Below are 24,000 nucleotides of genomic sequence, written 5' to 3' on the forward strand. Positions count from 1 at the left end.
CCTGATATCCTATTCATTCAATTTGACGTCAACAGTGCTCACAGAGTTATAGTTTGCAACTTTCCCTTTTATTTTTAACTTTTACATACTCAATTCATTCGTCATAACTCGATTCCTTGAGACAGAAATTGATTTTACGTGGGTATATCCACCTGAAGTTCCAAAATCAGCCGCAATTATAATTTTGGCATGTTTTTTGTTGGAAATCACTTATAACATGTAGAAATGCAAAAACAAAAATTCAAATAGTTTTTCAAAATGGCCGCCAGAGCGGCGATATTGGACTTTGGACCAAGTCCAAAATCTAATGGCATGATCCTTGGATCAGACCTAACCCCCCCACCAAGTTTCGTCAAAATCCGTCGAGGAGTTTTTCCGTAATACTGTTCACAAACAAACAAACAAACAGACAGGAGTGAAAACAGTAACCTCCGTCCATCTTCGATGGCGGAGGTTAACAAACTGACACAGAAATGGACAGGTAGACAGTAAAAGTGAGAAAGTACAAGACCGATGTGATCTTTTTGCCATCCATCGGAGATGACTGTTGCAACGTCAGCATTTTTAATCATTTGGAGATGTAAAGTGGACACTGGTAAGGCAATGAAATATAAGTTGCAAAATCAATATGAATAACTCGGAGGTACCTGTGGAAATTCCACATAATGTAAAATATGACTTCAACAATATTGTTGCGGGAGAGTGAAGAGGGCATAACGGGTGTAAAATGGACCAATTATACGATCCATACATGTTTACCATAAGTGTGTAGTTTGTATGTGAAACAATACTTCATGTGTTGAAGTTTGTTTAGGAGTTGGCAACTGTGATTCTTACCGACCGCAATGTGTCTTCAAGCTTAAGAAAAAAGACAAAAAGACCGAGGGGCAGGGACCGGACGGTCAGTTGGTTCAGGAAAGTTCGGTTGGGACAGCACCCGAGCGAGAAGCGGAGATCGTAGATCAGTGGCTGTAGTGAGCCAGAGACATCCCGCAGAGCGTAGCGAGTAAACGTTGATTCTCCTTTACCCCTACCGTGGACAGAAGCGGTAAAGGAGAATCAATAACGTCAGACAAGCATGTGTGTGCCAAGAGGCTACGGAACTGGATGTGATGCAGCCAGACACATCTCTCTCCTTCCAAAGAGTCATCACTCACCCTCCCCCCCATAGACTCCCTTAATGAGCACAGATTTTGATGTGGTCAATAAACTTTGGTACATTATGAGTGATGAAGGTTGTAGACAGTAAAAGTGGCATCTCAAGGAGATGGGGATGGGCCAGGCATCTGCCTGGGGGATGGCCAGACGGAGGCCCCTGGAGTACCGGCAGAAAGTGGACGCAGCGACGTGCTGCTCTGGCGCATGCTCACATACCTGACCTGATCTGAAGGTTGTGTTCAAGTTTCATCAAAATTGCGTGTGTGGTTTCTGAGAAGAAAGCAAATACCTATTTGGGGGTAGGGGTCAAACACCTCCCCCCCACCCACCCCGTCGACCCTCTTAATGAGCACAGATATTGTTGCGGTCAGTACACCTTCGTTAGGCATCAGATATGAAGCTCGTGGCAAACTTTCATTAAAATCGTGTTTTTGGTTCAAGCGATAATAACTGAAGTGTTTACGGACTCACTGACTCAATGACTGGCTGACTGGCTGACTGGCTGACTCACTCACTCACCTAGGGACACTGCTCAATGACTTAAGCTAACCTAACGAAAGTCCACGTGAGCTAAAAATGGAATAAAAATGAACTTTCACCATTTAAAAATTGTGTCCATAAATTATTGAAATATCAGCTGCTTTTTCAGATCCATTTCTCACCTTTGTTGCAAGTAGAGCGACCTGCTTTGTGATACTTTAAATGGCGGTGCATAATGAGCATTTTCTGAATCTAATCAATATGAGAAGTGGGATTAAATGAGACTCACATTGTTGTCAGTGAAGAAGAAGAAGATGAATGAGAAAGAGATTTCCCACCCGGTTTTATAAAGAACACGGCGGTAAAAAAAAAAAATGTTGCCGTTTGGGTGCATTTTATTGGCCCGGTAATGTCCTGGTACGTTGCTTACCCTCCCCTCATGCTTCCTTCTCTTGCCTTTATGCTTTCTTCCCCTCCCCTCACGCTGCCTTCTTCCCCTCCCCTCACGCTGCCTCGAGTCCCTTTATAGAGAGAGTAGCGACAACTAACGATTTGACGCCATTTTGAGTCCATTCAGTGCGGTGCGCATGCGGAGCCGCCGTATGGCGCGAGTACATTGAACCGTGTATTCCATTATGTTCTCTATGTATGAGAGATGGGAATGGTCTTTTCCATGTTGATAATGAACAAATTATGTGAAGATGACAAAATAGAAGATTTATGACAACTAAGAGCCACATGATAAAGAAGAAATTCACAGAGCTGGTTGTGATTTAACAGTCACAGACATTATTAGAACCATGACAAAGAAGGAATGAACTAGACAAGAACACGTGCTGCTTATTACAGCCTCATTTTAAATTCAGGGAGGCGAGAGCGACACTCGAACTCTCACCTCCCTGCTTATACATGAACATGTACAATACAATGTTAAGAGTTATCTTTGTATTTCTGCAGTTGTTTGACCTTGTTTATTGTGTGTGGGTATATATTTGTTTGTTTAATTTTCATATTTAAATTATTAATCTAAACTTTGCTGCATATTGCCGATCATATACTAATCCCACCAAAATAGATTAGCCCACCCCACCCGGCCTCTTCACACACACACACACACACACACACACACACACACACACACACACACACACACACACACACACACACACACACACACACACACACACACACACACACACACACAATCTCTAATACATATACAAATTATATATTTACAATCACTCACACACATACACACATGTACTAATGCACACACATACAAATTATAAATTGAAAGTCACACACACAAACACAAGTTAATGTCCTCACACATTCAAATCAACAGAGACAAATACATACATTCAATGCATGCCCCCCCACCCTCTTTCTCAGTTGTGGCATACAACTGTATAACTGGCATGAATTGGTTTCTAGCAAATTCTTTCTGAAGCATCACTGAAAATTTGAATGACAATAATCATATCTTCCATGTGAAAATACAAAAAATAAAACATATTTTATTGTATGTTTTATGAAGGTCTCAGAGACCATTGTGAAAGGCTTTGAACTCATTTACGATTAATACTCAAACCGTGAACCTGTGAACCTATGGGGTGTCGACCTGTTTAGTATCCTGAGATCTGGCAGTCTGCTCCCACACCAATATATTTTAAATCTTTGGTATAACCTACTCTTAAAAGCTAGGGTTAGGGTTTAGGGTTAGGGATAGATTTAGGGTCAGGTTTAGGGTTAGGGTTAGGGTCAGAATTAGGGTTAGTGTTGACCCTAACCCTACCTTTGAAGAGTGGGCCGAGTTAGCCCGGATCCATTCTCCGTTCATTCTTCTTTGTTTTGACTTTAGTTTGACTTCAACTTTGTCTGAGTCTGACTTTGGAGACATGATCTAGACCCTATATTGATTGATCTAGCTAGAAGACTCTAACTCAAACTTAATTTTAAATAAAGATGCCTTCCCCTTCAAGTGCTAATTAATCCACGAGCAATGGATAACAAGCCTGGAAAGCCAAAGTAAAGGCCAGTCTCACTCGCAGCACACAAATATACGCATATGGGACCATTACCACCATCACACTGACCTGGCAGAGAACTGGCGAAGAAGTTTCTTTCCATCCAACACGACTGACTCTGTTCTCCCAGATTTTCCGTCTTTTAGCATCTGATGGAAATCGATACATCTTGAATCCCTTCTCTGTTCTATTTGTGCACCCAAAGGCGCAACAACCTGTCATTTTGTCATAATATCGATGTAAAACACGAATGAGAACGCTGCGTACAGCGGGTATGTTAAAACGCTGACCGATATGCGTCCGATCCTCTCCGCGATGGATTCAAAATGGCTCCACGCAATCACGTGACTCGATTTTTCCGGACCCTCTATGTCGCTACTCTCTCCATAAAGGGACTCTAACGCTGCCTTCCCTCCCCTCACGCTGCCTTCTTCCCCTCCCTTCACGCTGCCTTCTTCCCCTCCCCTCACGCTGCCTTCTTCCCATCCCCTCACGCTGCCTTCTTCCCCTCCCCTCACAATGTCTCTTGCCCTCCCCTCGGAAGGAGTGACATAATTCAAGAATGAAATTGGGTCGAGGACAGAGCCTAGTGGAACACCAACAGAAACACAAGTTTCCTTGAGAAAAATGGCCGGAAGTGGTGACTATGCATGTACGTTCACTCTAGTAGGATTGAAACCAGTGGAACAAACAATACCAAGACTTGACAATCATGATAAAAATACAATTTGATCATTTGTGTCACATGACCACGTATACATACCAGTTGTTCCCAAATTTTGGTTGACCTGTTAGTGTGACACAATGAACCCCCTCATTAATGATCCAAGCAATCCATAGAAATCCCAAAGAGAATTTGTGATTTTCCATCGTCCACTAATATCACTGTAATCAGGTAAAAGTGCACTGATGTCTACTAATGTCTTTGTCTGCATGCCATAGTTGTACAAGCTCCTCCATCAACCGTAGATCACTTTAAAAAAAACAAGTCAAAACCTAACACCTTGTTGAACCTAATTTTAATTCCACATGAAATCAAATTAGAAGTCCATGAAGGTATGGTGTGTCGATATTTGAATGCAAGGTCGAGTGGCTCGTGGAAGAGTGATACCACAGATAATTAATCTAAGGTTTTCACATTGACGACAGAGTGGTGACGAATGGGTGGACACAGAAGAAGCAGTCAAGTGAATGAATGGGAGATGAGGAGGAGGAGGAGGAAGCATTCATGGAAGAGAAGTGGGTGTGGGAAGGGTTAACAGAGTTGAAAATATGGGTGGTGATGGAAGATGGCATGAGATGGGATTGTATTTTATCAAAGGGGTGATTCCACAGGTGTGAGAAAAGCAGAGCAAGTGGAAGTCAGCAACAAGCCTGGATTTGAGAGGTTAACAAGGTGTGGAATATTTCAGAGGTTAACAAGGTAAGGGTTATTTGAGAGGTTAACAAGGTTGGAGTTATTCAAAGAACACGTGTATTTTAGATAATCTGGAGAGGGGTGGAGAACTGAAAGAGTATGGAAGGAACACCAGAATAATGGTGGTAGAAAGTCGGCAGACTCCCAATTCAACTATGATGAGAGAACAGGAAGCCCTCCTCTACCTTCGTATGCAGTACACGGCTGCAGGTAGCATCATTGGCTGGGGACGCAGCTGTGCCACTGATGCTGTGCCCCAATTACCAGTACACTGGTACTCATTTTGCCAACCTCAGAAGGATGACAGACTGAGTCAACCCCACCTGGTGTAAATTCAACAGAGGGGCTCAAACTCAGGACCCCTAGATCCCAAGCCATCCACCCTAACTGCTAAGCCAACACCAGGCTCACAATAAGCCCTTTGCCTTGGCTTCTTGGTGGAAGATGTCAATGATGCTCAGAACTTTGTTTTCCATAGTAAAGCAGGAGAAACATGGGTAAAGTGGAGTCTCCAACCCATAAATCAGTCATAAAAAAAACTACGAAAAAGGCTTTACATGCCATGAGAAGTTCAGATTTCCCAATGAAGAACTTCACATGTTTGGGGTTATTTTTGGAGGCAAAAGTTAGGAAATGTGGTCTATCTAAGAGAACTCTTCAATGCAAAGAAGAATTAATCGAGCATTTGAATTATTTTTGAATAGCTCAAAGGAAGCAACAAGGAATTCGATGCTGGTACATTTAAATTTAGTTAAATATAACATATTTGAAACTTAACTCAGGACTTAGCAAATAGCATAATCTATCTATAGTAATAAAAGGCAATGTGTGTGTGTGTGTGTGTGTGTGTGTGTGTGTGTGTGTGTGTGTGTGTATGTGTGTGTGTGTGTGTGTGTGTGTGTGTGTGTGTGTGTGTGTGCGCGCGCGCGTGTCTCCACCATAACTCCAAAACTATATAAAACCAAGCAGCCTGAAACTTTGCATGCATAACAAGGGAACTCCAAGGAAGTGCAAGAGTGAAAATTGGGTGTTTGGGTTAATAAAACACCCTTTTTGAAGATAATTAACAGCCTTATTTAATTATATCTTATCAGGTGATCATCGGCCACCTTGCTCTCTGGGGTCTGAAGGAATTTTCTGGGTAACCTCGCGAGGGTTTGAAGCCGCAATGTTTTTAGGCCTGCTCAACCTCACCTTGACTTGGAACAGGCCACAACGATTTCTTAATGATCGTTTATTTTTCACTTTCCTCACTCATATCGAATGCCTGTTCATCTTAGCTATGAATCGTTGTGTACATCACTTTTGTAAGTGCTATCGTTTTCACGTGAGGAGCTTGGAGCGATATCATGCATGAAATGATACAATTTTCATGATCTACTCTCACAGAGTAATTAAAGTATATTGTCAAAATATTATTTCGGTTTTGAGGATCGCATATCGTCCGGACTAAATTTGTTGTAAAAACTGATGATTTAAAGAAATAACGAGTCTTATAACTAAGCCGATATACCTATTTACTTTAAGCAAGCGAGGCGATGTTCCCTCCTCCATACATACACAAGAAAATGTATAATTTCTGAAGCTAATTAACTGTGGTTGCATCAGGAGCACTGCATCAGCGCATATCTGCACCCCAGAAAACGATGCTTCCCACAGCCATCTGCTATACATGAAAGAAGACTATCTAGTTGAAAGAACAGGTATGAATCTTTTTCGACTGTTTTGAGAATTATATTGAGTGAACAAATTATCCAGCTTCATTGAGAATAATGATTTAATGCATTTACCGCAAGACCGAATGCCCTGTCCCCCAGAGGGAATGCCTATCCATAGCGTCTGCTAGAGCTATGTCTATATTTTCGGATGTTTCACGATGTGCTCTACAGGGAATCAAAGCAAATCTGGAATAAAAAAACAGACGTTTTAAAATAAAGTTATAACGTTTGTGCGGTTCTCGAACCGATGCACCACATGACGTGCACAGATGGGCAGGCAAAATGGCGCATTTTCTGCCATGTTTATTTCACAGGCGATTGAACTCTGCAATCTCTCCAGAGTTGTTCTGCATTAAGCTGCAACTCTTTTGTGGATGAAGTCATTTTGATTAATTAATTCATTTTAATTCCTTAACTGCTGCATGCGCGGTAAAGACGGGCTTTAAAGTTAAAGGGATCCTTTATGCTATGCAGCGACAGCCTGGCCAACCGTTCCTTGTCAACAATTAATTGGACTGCTTGCATGAGGACTTAAGCCACTTGCTGAGTGCCCATTGTCTATAGCGATACTGCACTACATCATTCTGAGTGAATCGTTCACTCTGCGGACGCTTTTGCCACGCCACATCATTCAGAACGAGTGGTTCGTGCTCCGTCAGCCTGAGCGAGTGGTTCGTGCTCAGTCACCCTGAGCGAGTGGTTCGTGCTCCGTCATCCTGAGGGAGTGGTTAGTGCTCCGTCACCCTGATCGAGTGGTTAGTGCTCCGTCACCCTGAGCGAGTTGTTGTGAGATAACACCTGATTTCTGAGCCATTTGCCGTATTAACGTATTTTTAAAATTACCGAGCGAAATGTTTTTTCCACCGTCACACGCAACTGTTCATAAAGAATAATATTAATGAACATATCCCTGAAACGTCAATATAAATGCAACATTGTTTTTCGGTGAAAGCTACTCAAGGTTTCTGGGTTCTATACAGTAAGTACTGTAGTCGGTAATCACACTGACTCTAACCTGCCGATTCCTGAAAATTGCTGATATCGGCCAAGCATGCGTGTGTGTGTGTGTGTGTGTGTGTGTGTGTGTGTGTGTGTGTGTGTGTGTGTGTGTGTGTGTGTGTGTGTGTGTGTGTGTGTGTGTTATTCATAATGCATAACATAATCTTTCTACTAACCCCCTGCTCCCACCCCTCTTTCACTCTCTTTGTCCCATCCTTGCTCTTCCCCTCTCCCAATACAGTACTCTCCTCCCACATCTCCTCCTGTATTTGCATCTATCTCTATCTCTATCTCTCCCCCCCCCCCTCCATATCTGGACGGTGGTTATGTCTGGATGGTGTTTGTCTCCAGACGTGTCCGGGGAAGGTTCATCTCCGGACGTGTCCTGGTGGTGTTTATGTTCGGATGGGAGTTTGTTTCTGGATGTGTCCGAGCGGTGTTTGTCTCCGGCCAATCGGCTCCAGACGCGTCCAGGCGGTGTTTATGTCTGGACGGGAGTTTGTCTCCGGACTTGTCTGGAAAAGAAGTTTGTCTCCAGACTGTGTTTATAGTTCGAGCGGTCGAAAATGGATTTCAGACATTATTTTGTTTCAATATTCACTATTATTCTGTGCAGAATAAATTTGATGAGATGGTATGAATCGTAATTAACGCTCCACCACACGTCTGCCTTCCCTTCCTCTTACCTCACACTGTCTTCCCTCTCCCACACCCCTCTCCCCTCTGCCCCCCTCTTTTTCTCCCCCCCCTTTAATATTACCATCAGCGAAGCGACGGATGGTGTTTGCTCGTAGCGTAATATATTTTGAGCGAGTCAAGTTCTTGTAAGATATCAGTACAGTAAATGTTACTGCCAATTTACAGTATTTGAAATCTTTTTTTTTGAAAAGAAAGACCTTATATTAATTTTTGGAAGAACCATCTGAATGGTGAATAGTTGAATGAGATGTTATAAAACTTAAAATAAAAAAGATTACACATTGGGTGTCAGAGCTAAAGAGGCATGATTGCTTATTGGAGGAAAAATGGATCAAGAACAGGAGACAGAGTAGTAGCAATTGGGCAAGCAGTATATTGGTATGGAGGATGTTACCGATTTGACTACCGTAGAGATAACGTTTTGCTCCCTTGCTGTGTGCAATCTCGGTAAAGGATCCAGTTAAAAGGGCTGGCAGGGTATCCTAGAGATGTGAACACTCGTCTCTGAGCAACCAGCATGGGTTTGAATCTCGACCCAGCTATAAACTGTCATCTTGGTATTTCGCATGCATGGTGATGCATCAATGTGTGTGCCGTCCCTCGGATGGACGTTAAACTGGGCGTCCCTTCTGCTAGCATTAGTTGGTGGATGTTGAAGATCCAACAGTGACGTTCGTGAAGAAGCTATCACCGGCATCATGAACAAATTAAAAAAAATTCCTACTCTAACCTCCAGGGGGCACTGCATCAGCGCATATCTGCACCCCAGAAAATGATGCTTCCCACAGCCATGTGCTATACATGAAAGAAGACTATCTAGTTGAAAGAACAGGGATTGGTTTATTTAATTTCTAAGCTTAAATTAAGCAAGGATTTAAATTAAACAGCTGGAGAGAAAAGAAACAGATGCAGGATCGTTTGGATGTGCTCGAGAAGTGGGCAAGAAAATGGCTGGTGGGATTTAATTTAAATTGTGTTAGGTAATGGGAAACGGTTGTCACAGTAGTAAAGATTATTTCCTTAATGTAGGAATTCTACATTTGGGAGTGCAATAAAATGGTTTTGGAATAACCATTGACACAACACTAGCAATGGGTGCAATAGTGCAATCAGGGTAGTGTTAGACACCAAGTTCTACTTTGGCAAAGGGACCTTTAGGACAATACTTGCAATAATTGGCATCATGTTGTTAGAGGAAATAAAGGTAGAATACTGTTGAATTCTAATTCCAATTAACATATGCAAATGAAATGAAATTCCTACACGTTTTAATGGTTCAACAATCAAAATAAAGACCAATTACTGCACTAGTCCCAAGAAGGAAGCCAGACATAACAACACACAGACACACACACACACACACACACACACACACACACACACACACACACACACACACACACACACACACACACACACACACACACACACACACACACACACACACACACACACAATTTTAAAACTTGCAGTTTCCAGTGACAACATTTATGGAAATGTATTACAGATGGAAAAATTGAAAATGATGTGATAACAGCATAAAAACCTTTTCTGTATTATCTAAAATCAACCCTGAAAAGAAGGCAATAAAACATGATATTAATGTCATAGAAATATGACCTTGAACTCTCTGATCGCAGTCAGCTTGAGGACATGGAGAAAGAGGAAGAAAGGCAGATAGAGACGGAAAAGATGAACAAGATGATCGGCCATCATGGACCTACCCAAGTCTCTGTCGGCTGCCTTGGGCCGTAGTGAATAGGGAACATTCTTATAGACTGCGTCAAGCAGTTTCTCTTTGACCTGTGTGATGGAATCGCAGTCCAACACCTTCACAGCCACCTCGGGGCTCTTTTCACTGTCAGGGTTTATACAGTGCAGTGTCTGCAGGAAAACATTAAGTGAAGAGCATGACCAAAGAGTTCAGTGAGTGAGCAGAATAATGACTTGGTTGAAGCTGGTTGCAACACCAATAAACATTTTAATTTTGTCATGCACATTCGATCACAATCTGCCTCTGAATATCTGGAGATCAGCATTCATGATGTTTAACTGCAAAATATACAGATGAGGAATAGGAAAAAAAAATAAATGCACATTTTAATTTTTTTTTTTTATAACATTATACTTTGTACACATCTAAAAATAATGCACGACCACACTCCGTTGTGTAATATTTCGAGCATATGCTCTGAGTCTGGGAGGTCGGTGGTACAAACCCCGACTGAGTCATATCAAAAGCTTCAAAATGATACTTGCTGCTTCCTTGCTTTACATTCGGCATTTACAAAGAATAGAGCACGGACAAACAACTATAGGTTGGCAACCATTGCACAGGCTTGTGGGGCTAATAGCCTCTATCTGCAATGCAGCTCCTTGGAAGGGAACTCGTTATACAAAGGCAGCGATCATGACCCAAACTCCTTAATAACCCACTCCTCCAAAAATACACAAAGGGTGTACAAATATGAACTTACAAGTTATTGAAAAGTATATTCTTTTATAGTGTAAAATTCCCTCAATAATTTACAATATTAATATTGTGGGTATTTATGACTTCAATCCATAGAAGAGAAAAGCAAATCTTATTTTGCTCCACCAAAGGGTTAATGCCTGAAATGTCACCTCGTTTCCCACGGTGGTTACCATACCTCCTCTGACATCATGTTGACTCCATCCTTGAACCCTGATTTGAACATTCACTGGGTTCGGGCTATCAGTGTTTTATTGATCTTCATGATCATACCCATAGTTCTCAACCCCCCCCCCCCCCACAAAAAAGTCGTGCAAATAATTAAAGATATAACTTGAAATCGTAGTTATGGCCACAAATCCTTGAGGTCCTGCTTACTATTTTCTCATTCTCCAAAAATCCAAGAATATTTTTTGCAATATTGGGGCTCATGGATGAGCAAGGTGAGGGGTGCACAAAAAAGCACCAAACTGACAGTGGGGCAGCAGTTGGACAGAATAAGCAATTTGGAGTGAAAGAACAGAAAAAGAGAAGAGAGAGGAAGAGAGGAAACACGCTGACCTGCATGTAACAAAGTTGAATAAAAGAGAAAGCTGAAAACAGAATGTTGAAAAAGCACAATTGAGAACATTGTAAATAAAAGGTAAATGAGAAGCAGGTGTCAAATTTGTAAGATTGTGTTCAGTGAAGATTTCTTCAAGATATGGATAGTTACATCTTGTTTACAGGGTGGGCCAAATTAATGTGCAACTTTTCAAACAGCTGCCATAATTTTACAAACGTGACCCTCTTTTATATTTTCAGGTTGCCAAAAGAAAAAGGTTTGAAGTTTTTTTCAACAGAAGTTTCAACCATGGAGAGGAATTTCATTGTGACCCGGCGGATGCTCATTTCAGAGACTTTTTTGCGACTACGTCATACGTTTCTTCACAAAGGCAGTTTAGTAAGGTGTATCGGAATGCAATAATTCCACAATACAAAACCATCAAATGTATTGTTGAATGATTAGAAATGCTGGAAGTGTGAAAGACCAAATGAAATGATAATGATCACAAACCTTCAGTGAGAACTCTCGACAAGATAGAGGCTGCAAGAGAAGCTTTGCAGGTTTCTCTGAAAAGGTCGACATGCAGACTTGGAAAGCAGGTGGGATATTCTTACACGAACGTTGGCAAATCATACACGATGATCCGAAACTGTATCTATACAAGAAATAGTAACTGTAACACCAGACTGAAAAAAATAAGGGGAGAGGTTGGAATTTAACACCACCATGGCCCAGCGAATCAAAGAAAACCAGGATTTTCGAGACAACATTTTCTTTAGTGACGAGGCCCACTTCCATCTTAGCAGCCAGTTGAACGACCATAACATGCAATTTTGGGCAGAACATCCACTGCACGAACAAAAGAGCAACCAGTTTCTGCAGCAAAAGTAACAGTTTGGTGTGCTGTCAAATGTAGCGGTATACTAGCACTTTTCTTATTTGAGATGACGTCACTGCCGTTTTCCAAACAAATTAATTCTAAACAACACAGAGAAGATTCCTTCTGGAAGAAAGACATTGCTATGAATTCACTTATCTTGAAGATTCCTTCCAGCACTGAGAAAGAAGCAAGACATCACCATTAATTCAGTCATCTTCCAGCGAGACAGTGCGTATGTCTAATGGTGCTTTGGAGTTTAAGAGATGACATTTCCCGGGTGATCGACTCATTTATTGACGGATGCACAACCCATAGCCTCTCTACTCCCCAGATCTGTCTCCTCCCATTTAATACCTATGGTGGTCCTTCAAAGATAATGTCTACAAAAAACCCACACACTGCAGGAGGTTAAAAAATAACATCAGGCAGGAAATCAGATGCACACCAGCTCCAGTTCTCAGCTGAGTTATTAACAACTTCAGTGTCTGTGTGGCAACTGCCAACCGGAGGAGGTGGTGATTGGCTTGAGCACTTCATCAACTATGAATCAAAATCAAAATCCATTGAGACCATACACTATGCAGAGCGTTGGTGCTGCTGAAGTAGTCTCCTGGGCTATTGGGCACAATCCTGGAAGGGTCGCCACTCCGACGCAAGATACTCAAATGGCTCAATCATCCCAGCAAGCTCACAAGCTGGTACTCATTTTGCCAACCTCAGAAGGATGACAGGCTGAGTCAATCCCACCTGGTATTAATTCAATGGTAGGCAGGATTTGAATTCAGGACCCTAGGATCGCAAGTCCACCACCCTAAACATTAAGCCAACACCAGGCATCCAACTGCAAATGTTATCGCTCCTTATTGCTTGCTGAAGCATTTTTCATTGTAATAAACAAAAACTTAACCACTCTTGTGTCATACAGATAAAAACAAACAAAATCAATCAATAACTAGAAAAAGAGCAATCAGATATTGTAGACCCTCACCAGGACTTGTTTTGTGTGGTGTTTGTGTAGTTTGGTGTGGTGTTTGTGCACTGGTGTGTTACATAATTAATAATAATAGACATAACTAGAACTGCCACTATATAACTGCTGGCAGTGATGACCAGGTACAAAGACGTCCCACTTTGATACAACCCCACTTTGTTTGGACACCTGACCCTAACCCATGACGTTTATTATTTACTAGCCGAAACCCCGTCACAGATGGATTCCGTTCATTCAACCACCCTCACCAGCTCACCCACACTCAAGGGACATGGACTGGACAGGGCGTGCTTGTCCCCGCCTACTCAACCCCTGCCCCTGCCCCATTCCCCCCCCGCCTTCAACTTGCTTAACCCCGCCCAAAAATGTAATTACCCCGGCCCCGCCTCTTCACTCCCCGCCCCACTTGCCCCCGCCCCCTTGTCCACCCCCTCACACTCAACCCCGCCTAATTCACCCCAACCCCGCCCCATTTCCCCCCATCTCCCGCTTTCAATTTGCTTACCCCCGCCCAAAAATTTGCTTACCCTGCCCCCCCGCCTCTTCACTCCCTGCCCCCATTTCTTCATCTCCTGCCCCGCCTCTTCACTCCCTGCCCCCGTCTCAACGAAAAGTGTTTATTCTGCTTCAGAGTTGAAGGTTGACTATTGCTACTAAGTGTGATGCACTCTTACAGCTACGAAGTGTCTTTCAGTCCAGATCACAGGACCGAGAAAAACGTGACGCGACCGCAAGGAGCACAAAATTGGTCCTTCAGTTTTAATATATAGAAGATACAATGTTTATTGTTACATTTTTTGTGTCAAATTCACATTCTGAGGTAGTCAGCATGTGCAGAAGAGGGTTTTACATTTCAGACGCTATTTTCGAGGAGTGGAATTACACCGCCCAGCAGTGACGGTCTGTCGTCGACAGACGTAATGACGTCACCGAATGACCGATGATGTCATGACGTCCTGACGCCTCTCAGCGGTGACGTCACACGTCACCATGTAAACAAATGTAAAACGAAAAGTGTTTATTCTGCTTCAGAGTTGAAAGTTGACTATTGCCACTATATGCGATGCACTCTTACAGGTACGAAGTTTCTTTCAGTCCAGGTCACAGTACCGAGAAAAACGTGATGCGACCGCTAGGAGGAGCACAAAATTGGTCCTTCAGTATCAATATATAGATTATTCGATTGAATTCGGAATGGGACTAAAATAAATTCAATTCAAATCAAATGGAAGACCAAATACTGTAGGTACGTTGGAGTCATCAGAAGGAACCCAAAAAGGTAAAGAGCAAATATGGAGTCGTCAGGAAGAACCTTGATATTATTTGGGTTTCATCTGGTACTCTTCTTCCCTCAAACCCATCCAGGCACAGCCAAGTGAGCCTCATTCAAAAAAATTTAAAAAGAACCCAGATTAAAAAAAATAAATTCTGGCTGCCAGACCATGCATCCGATCAGGTTGAAATTTAAAACATATTCCCCATAACTACTACATCATAATTGTAAAATTTCACGTCGATTGATGAAGCGGTTCAAGATAAAAAAATTTTAACATTTTCGCTCAAGCCAATATGGCTGCCAGACCATGTGACATCAATTATTTGTGAATACCCAAGTATCCTCAAGGCTTGGGAAACATTTGTGCGAAGTTTCCTTTCGATCTGTTCAGCCGTTTTGGAGAAGATTCACATAAAAAAACATGGGAATTTTCCTTCTACTGGGCATTCAGTACAATACAGTACACTTTAAATTGTATAACAACATAAGTTGAGAGATAAGTGAGAGTAAGGAAATAACCGGAGGTGATAGAACTGGATCAGGTAACACTGAAATACAATGGCCTGCAAAACTATTCACCCCCGACCAACAATGCAATTTTTAAATGAATTACAAATTATGTAGAAATTATTTTCCAGATGAAATTGTTTTATTCATACCTGAAGAGATCAAACTAAACACAGTTATAGTTGAAGGAGGTTACATGATAGGAATACCTGTAAAGAACATGTACAAATCAAAATTCACTGGTTGTAACAGTATTCAACCCCTCCGATCAGTACTTGGTGGAAGAACCTTTTCCAGCAATAACTGTTATCAGTGTTTGTGGGTATATCTCTCCCAGATTGGCACAGTGAGATGGTGAAATCTTTGTCCATTCTTCACATGAAAATTGCTATAGTTCTGCCAAGTTTGATGGGGATCGTCGATGGAATGCAATCTACAAATGTCGCCATAAATGTGAAGTTAGGTTCAAGTCAGAACTTTGACTGGGCAACTCAAGAACATATTTATTTTCTTCTTATTCAGCTACTCCAGTGTGGCTTTAGCTTTGTGCTTTGATCATTGGCCTGATGAAATGTGAACTTCCTATCCAGTTTCAGATCCATGGCTGACTCGAGCAGGTTTTCATCAAGGATTCCACTGAACTTTGCACCGTCCATTGTCCTTTCTATCCTGACTAGCTTGCCAGTCCCTGCTGATGAAAGTCAGCCCCTGATGAAAGAAAGGGGGAGTAAGAACTTTCCTGCACTTTCTTCCCAGAACTAACAATATATATATATATATATATATATATATATATATATATATATATATATATATATATATATATATATATATATTTTAATGTTTTTTCTCTTCTTCCAATTCTGTCTTTAAAAGCTTTCAGGTTTGATGAAGTAGAAAGGGAGAGTAAGAACTTTCCTGCACTTTCTTCCCAGAACTTTCTTGATATTGCTCTCATCAAGCACCATCCAACAAAGAACCACATCGATAGGTTTAGATCCCCAAGAGTCTTCTTGGAAGAAACCAAATTTCAAATCTCCAAAATAAACCCAACTTTCCAAGTCTCCAAGGTATAACCACATTCATGTTGAGTATCCAAGATATGTATCACATTGTGAGTTATCAAGCCAGAACCCACATTTCAAGTCTCCAAAATAAAACCAACTTACAAAGTCTCCAAGGGAAAACTCATTTCCTGATTTTTTCAAAATTTGTTCTGCTATCCAATATATAAGTATAAATCCAATATATGTATAAATCCAATATATACAAAATCCACAATATATATATATATATATATATATATATATATATATATATATATATATATATATATATATATATATATATATATATATATATATATATATATATATATATATATATATATATATATATATATATAGTACGGTCTCAACAAGAGAAATGTGGAAGGGCAAATGGTGGTAGAGTTTGCAAAAAGAATGGAAATGGCAGTGGTAAACACGTATTTCAAGAAGAAGGAGGAACACAGGGTGACATACAAGAGTGGAGGAAAGTGCACACAGGTGGATTACATCTTAAGTCGGAGATGCAACCTGAAAGAGATTAGTGACTGTAAGGTTGTGGCAGGGGAGAGTGTAGCTCGACAGCATCGATTGGTGGTCTGTAGGATGACTTTAGAGGTGAGGTTGAGGAAGAGAGTGAGGGCTGAACCAAGGACCAGATGGTGGAAGCTGAAGGAGGAAGACTGTTGCGTGAAATTTAGGGAGGAGGTGAGACAGGCGTTGGATGGTGGTAAAGATGGGTGGGATGATTGGGCAACGACAGCAGAAGTTGTGAGGGAGATAGCTAGGAAGGTACTTGGTGTGACATCTGGACAGAGGAAGGAAGATAAGGAGACTTGGTGGTGGAATGAGGAAGTACAGGAAAGTATAAGGAAGAAGGGGTTGGCGAAAAAGAAGTGGGATAGTCAGAGAGATGAAGAAAGTCGGCAGGAGTACAAGGAGTGGCGTCGAAAAGCAAAAGAGAGGTGGCAAAGGCCAAGGAAAAGGCATACGACGAGCTGTATGAGAAGTTGGATACAAAAGAAGGGGAAAAGGATTTATACCGATTGGCAAGACAGAGGGACCGAGCTGGGAAGGATGTGCTGCAGGTTAGGGTGATAAAGGACGCAAATGGGAATGTGCTGACGAGCAAGGAGAGTGTGTTGAGAAGGTGGATGGAGTACTTTGAGGAGCTGATGAATGAAGAAAATGAGAGAGAGAGAAGGTTGGAAGAGGTGGAGATAGTGAATCTGGAAGTGGGGTGGATCAGTAAGGATGAAGTGAGGACTGCTATGAAGAAGATGAAAAGTGGAAAGGCGGTTGGCCCAGATGGTATACCAGTGGAGGCATGGAAGTGCTTAGGAGAGATGGCAGTGGGGTTGTTAACCAGATTGTTTAATAAAGTCTTGGAAAGTGAGAGGATGCCGGAGGAGTGGAGATTAAGTGTACTGATTCCGATTTTCAAGAATAAGGGTGATGTGCAGAGCTGTGGAAATTACAGAGGGATAAAGTTGTTAAGCCACACCATGAAGTTGTGGGAAAGAGTAGTGGAAGCTCGGTTGAGAGGAGAGGTGACGATCTGTGAGCAGCAATATGGGTTTATGCCAGGAAAGAGCACCACTGATGCAATGTTTGCTTTGAGAATGTTGATGGAGAAGTATAGGGAAGGCCAGAAAGAGTTACATTGTGTGTTTGTGGATTTAGAGAAAGCTTATGATAGGGTGCCAAGAGAGGAGTTGTGGCATTGTATGAGGAAGTCGGGAGTGGTGGAGAAGTATGTGAGGATCGTGCAGGATATGTATGAGGACAGTGTGACAGCGGTGAGGTGTGCGGTAGGCATGACGGACCGGTTTATGGTGAAGGTGGGATTGCATCAAGGATCGACTCTGAGCCCTTTCCTGTTTGCAATGGTGATGGACAGGTTGACGGACGAGATCAGACTGGAGTCTCCATGGACCATGATGTTCGCGGATGACATCATGATCTGTAGGGAGAGTAGAGAGCAGGCTGAATCGAGCCTTGAGAGGTGGAGGTACGCACTGGAGAGAAGGGGAATGTTAGTCAGTCGGAGTAAGACGGAGTACATGTGCGTAAATGAGAGGGAGGGTGGTGGTATGGTGCAGTTGCAAGGAGTTGAGGTGGGGAAGGTGGATTGGTTTAAATACTTGGGATCAACTGTCCAAAGTAACGGAGAGTGTGGGAGAGAAGTGAAAAAGAGAGTGCAGGCAGGATGGAGTGGGTGGAGAAGAGTTGCAGGAGTGATTTGTGACAGAAGGGTAGCTGCAAGAGTGAAGGGGAAAGTATACAAGACGGTAGTGAGACCAGCTATGTTGTATGGTTTGGAGGCGGTGGCGCTAACAAAAAGACAGGAAGCAGAGCTGGAGGTGGCAGAGCTAAAGATGCTGCGATTCTCGTTGGGAGTGACGAGGATGGATAGGATAAGAAATGAGTGTATTAGAGGGACAGCACAGGTAGGACGGTTTGGAGACAAAGTGAGAGAGGCGAGATTGAGATAGTTTGGACATGTGCACAGGAGGGAAGTGGAGTATATCGGGAGAAGGATGTTGAAGATGGAGCCGCCAGGCAGGAGGAGAAGAGGAAGGCCAAAGAAGAGGTTCATGGATGCAGTGAGGGCGGACATGAGGGTGGTTGGAGTGTCAATGGAAGATGTGGAGGATAGAGCAAAATGGAGACAGTTGGTCCGCTGTGGCGACCCCTAACGGGAGCAAGCCGAAAGATGAAGAAGAAGATATATATATATATATATATATATATATATATATATATATATATATATATATATATATATATATATATACATATATATATATATATATATATATATATACATATATATATATATATACATATATATATATATACATATATATATATATATATATATATATATATATATATATACATATATATATAGATATATATATATATATATATATATATATATATATATATATATATATATATATACATACATACATACATACATATACGTATGAGGAGCCGTGAGGAGTGATGTAAAGGCCCGGTCACACCTTGACGTTTTAGCCAGCGATGGCAACGTATTAAAATTTATGTAAAACGCTGGCTTACGTTGAACTTTTGATGTTTTTTTTTAAAGATTCGGACGTATTCATAGCGACTTGGTCTTATGTATAACGCATTGGTAACGGTCACAGAACGTTTTGTTGTGTTATAGATAACTTATACCAATGAATGCTGAACCTGTTGTCGGCCTACACAACCGATGCCCAACGATAGTCTAACTTAGGCATAGCGCGTTGCACGCATCGCCGACGATGTCGTGACGTAGCCTATTAAAAGGCTGACGCACAACGATTCGAATCATAACTGCCGTAGAAATGGAAGTGTCAACATCGCGGTCACACCTTGGCGATCTTGCCAGCGTATGCCGACCTAAGAAAAATGTGTCTAAAACGTTGGGGCACGTCAAATACGGTATGAGTAAGTTTGGTATACGTGAGTAGAATGCTAAAGTACGCTATTATACGTCGTAGTAAGTAGAGTACGTCAAGAAATTTTAAACATGTTCAAAATTTTACGACGTACACGGCGTATGACACACGTTCCGCATGCGATGGGGATAAGTTTTACACACGATATGCGGACGCTTACACACGTCCACAAAGGCTACTTATAAGCTACTCATCAGTCGAAACACGTCGCGGTAATGTCTTTTTTACGCGAAACTTATTTCTAACTTATGTTTGACGTGCTTTGAACCAATTCTTTACGTAGTCCCAACACACATCGACGTATGTAGACGTATTCCAATGACGTCTTCCGGTCGACAAAAAAATAAATGAACGTGTTTCTAGCTTACAACTGCCACATAAAGACGTGTTCCCAGCGGTTTTGGGAATTGGTGTATAAAAATGGTGTTCATAAAAGGGGAACCCAACAGTGTTTTCGAGTCCTTTTTGAGTCGATGTCCATGTCAGCAGTAACAGTATCAGTATCAGTATTAGTATTAGTATTAGTAGTAGTTTGTTCATGTTGGCAGTAGTAGGTGAGTGTGAGGGGGAGGGTGTGGGTTATGATGGATCGTCCTTGCGTTTAACGATTTAACGATTTAAATGATAAACTCAACGATTTAAATGGCTGCATCTCCACTATTGAAAGTAGACGCTTGCGCTCAACAATTGGATTTTTTTTATACTCAACGACTTTTCAACGGTACCACTCAACTATTTTCATTGTTTACAATGAACGATTTAAATTGCTGTCACTCGCCTTTGTTTTTTGACGCTGGGGTTTGGAAATTTGAAGCGTTTCTTCTGAACGTGTTAAAACGCTCAAAGTCGACTATTTTAAATAGACGCTGCCGATGGACAATTGGAATCATAGCCAAGCTAGACATCGAAGTGTGAACATCCTCGTCATGCCGAAGAAAAGTTTGAAGAATGCTGCAAATAAGTGTCCTGGCCGTGGCCGTGGACGCTGATGCAAGGACGATCCATTATACCGACGTCTTTCAGCCTATGAGTAACTTAAAAGTAACGTCTGTCGATGTGTGGCAACGATCACGTAACGTGCCAACAACACGTTAATCATAGGTTGGAAATAAGTTTCGGGTACGCTAAACATTACCTCGGCGTGTCTCAACTTATGATTAACTTACCAGTAGCATGTGTTGACGTCTGTCAACGATCGCAGACCGTGCATACAACTTGTGGCCAGCGTAGCGGAACGTGTGAGTCATACGCCGGCATACGTCGTGAAATTTCAAGCATGAAAAAATTTGAGGACAACCAAAAAGTACAACGTTTAAAGCCAACGTACAACGACGTATGGCAGTGTTTTTCAGCGTGCTCTCAATGTTATCAAAACTTACCCATTCGACTGTCCAGCAGGAGCTCCACTTCGATGATATTACCACGTAGTTTAGTGACTATACAACGTGTACCATTTGTGAGTTCCGGAGGATCCTTAGAGCGCATTAAAATTACAGGGCACCCTACTTTAAAGTGATCCAAAAGGCCAGATCAGTTTTGTGTACATATTCATATCTTGTAGATTTAAGTTGGCCAGATCAGTTTCGTCTACATATTCATATCTTGTAGATTTTAGCTGATTCTGAAACTGTTAACAGCATGTCAATCGGATGGTTATGTGATTTGCTACGGTAGTAAACAGAAGTACGACTTAAGCCTGTACGCCACGATGCGGAGACCCGTGGACCTAATATTTCACAACAAACTAAAAACTCACAAAATTTGAAGATATTTTAAATAAACAATTTATTATAATATAATGTTAATTAAATATCATTTTTATCCATCAATAATATGAATTGTTCTGTACAGCTATAGTTGTTCTCCTGGGATCTGCGCATCCATCCACGATCTATGTTCTAATGAAGTGCAGTAGGAATAATAAAAACAGCACCGTGCGGGAGTGTAGGTAATCTCTCCAAAGCTCTCGGAAAGCCTTAAAATGCATCATGATCGGTTTGATTGTGAACAGATATACGGACGGACGGACATCGAGACCGGTTTTATTCGGTCATCATGAAGGTACCACTTGATATTATGCATTGAAATAGAGATATGAATACTCAAGTGAGTTTATTATATATCTATGATTGATAGCTTATTGACAGCTCAATAACATGAGCAATTTACTATGGCATATCGTGATTAATAATAACATACTCTACAAAAGGTTTTACAAACTGATCTTAGTGGTCCTCTAAAAAATGGGAAACATTTTTATTTCTTTTTTGTGCAATAATTCCTCCCATTTTGCAAATTTAGAACATGAACTGTTTAACTACCATAATCATCAAAACGAATTTTGAGGTGCCTCTTTAAGTAAGACAATAATATCATTACTATATATGTCAAAGCTTGTTTCATTTCATGCAGAAACAAAAATCTGATGGTGGAAGAAAAAGGGGCGTGCCGAAATATTAATATAGATAATAATAAGATTTAACTACCATAATCATCAAAACGAATTTTGAGGGGCCTCTTAAGGAAGACAATAATATCATTACTATATATGTCAAAGCTTGTTTCATTTCATGCAGTAACAAAAATCTGATGGTGGAACAAAAAAAGGGGCATGCCGATATATATATATATATATATATATATATATATATATATATATATATATATATATATATATATATATATATATATATATATATATATATATATATATATATATATATTGTTGTGGTTACCAAATTCGCAAACCACCATTCAGGTCCCTTAGGTGAGATATCTCAGTAAGTATATGTGTAGTTAGGCCCAAACACGTTGTCTAGTGGGAATACATGTCATTTATGCGTGCTGCGACTCTTCAGGATAGCCGTTTTTCTTTTACTATCTTTATTTTGGACCAACCGCCATTGTTACCACCACCAACCACAACATCAACCACCCACCGCGGCGCCACTTCACGTCACACCTCGCAACCGTCGCATCACCACAGTTCTTGCGCCGCTTGTGGGTACCGGTGTTGGACTCGTGCAGGGCGCGCGCCGAACAGCGTGTACAAAACCACGGATTTTCCGCTTCAAAAACGGATCAAAAACGACACACGCCCACTTTTGTTCCGTCCAATTGGTGAGCGAGGGGCGATTTGGCCCCGCCTCCAGGGCGTTGGAGGGCGATCGCTATATGCAAATTTATGGATCAAAAAGCATTCACGCCCACTTTTTCTCGGGCCAATGGGGAGCGAGGTGAAAGGTCGAAGGCAGGGGGTCAAAGGCGAAGCCACGGGGCTTATATAAGCGGCCGCGTTCGTCAGTCAAGTCAGTGAAGACTTCGCAGTCGGTGGAGTTGGGAAGAAGAAGCAAGAAGGAGTTGGTCGTCGTCGTCGTGTGCGTTGGAGTCGGAGCGAAGAGGACGGAGCTGTGGAGAGGCGGCGAGGGCAGACGAGGGGGTGCTCACGTCGTGCCGGGAGCTGCACACCAGGGAGGCCGACGGCGCGACCTGGTCAAGGTGGAGACGCTCGTCGCGGGACTCGAGGCAGAGTAGAAATCCTCCTTTCCCCCGAGCATCAGCAACCCCCTCCTGTTTCCCCCCGCGCTGAGATAGTGCGACCAAGGGGGCCCCCTTCCCACCCCCTACCAGACACTGTCCGCGAGGCCCGCGGAGTTGAGGCACCATCGCCGCTCCGCGTCTCATCACCAGACGGGTAGGCCCGACCCGGTCTCGGCCTCAGGCCCGCCTCATCCTTGAGGGTATTCTTTTTCTTGGTTTTGGATATGTGTTGTCGGCGCCGTCTGTGAAGTAAAATTGTATAAGTGTTGCCGTGTGCTCGCGTAATCGGTATTAGATCTGCATTGTCGCATTTGCTTTTTGTGTAAAATTGCATTGTGTTTCTTTTCCTTTTCTATGTGCTTTTGGTGGAATTGAATATGTGTGCTTTCCGTTCATCGCGAATAAATGTGCTTTGTGTTGAACTGTTTCCCGCTTCGCTTCTTTATTTCTTTCATTGAATCCTCATCTTGCTTCACGTAAAGGGTTGGTAGTGGGCTGAATACGCCCGATAATTAATCGAACCGTCGAGGCCGACGATAACACCGCTCGGTTATCCCGATAGTACGGAACGGGTCGCTTAAGTGGCCCGTGTCCGAAGTCGACCTGCGGCGAGGTGCGATCGCCCGGTCTACCCTCCGTGTGGGTACTTAGGTAGGTCGAATTTGGCGAGCAACCCTATCCCACGCGGGGGCTGATTGGCTCGATCGCGGTGAGACCGAAAGGTCCACCCGTGACTGGTTCCCGGCGTTAGTCCGAGAGGGTCACGACT

General features: G+C 42.1%; 1 protein-coding gene across 7 annotated transcripts in view; it reads right to left on the reverse strand.

The window, feature by feature from the left end:
• LOC147019454 (plexin-A4-like) overlaps window positions 1-24,000 on the reverse strand; it is a 537,201-nt gene that overhangs the window by 56,596 nt on the left and 456,605 nt on the right. For all 7 annotated transcript variants that reach the window (XM_085893965.1, XM_085893967.1, XM_085893963.1 and 4 more), the window contains one exon: window positions 10,223-10,382. In XM_085893965.1, coding sequence (XP_085750091.1) covers window positions 10,223-10,382 — 160 coding nt within the window. The remainder of the gene's footprint in view (window positions 1-10,222; window positions 10,383-24,000) is intronic.

The sequence above is a fragment of the Eptatretus burgeri genome, chromosome 9, assembly GCF_056783735.1.
Source record: "Eptatretus burgeri isolate ZD-2024b chromosome 9, Ebu_testis_v1, whole genome shotgun sequence".
NCBI classification, from domain to species: domain Eukaryota; kingdom Metazoa; phylum Chordata; class Myxini; order Myxiniformes; family Myxinidae; genus Eptatretus; species Eptatretus burgeri.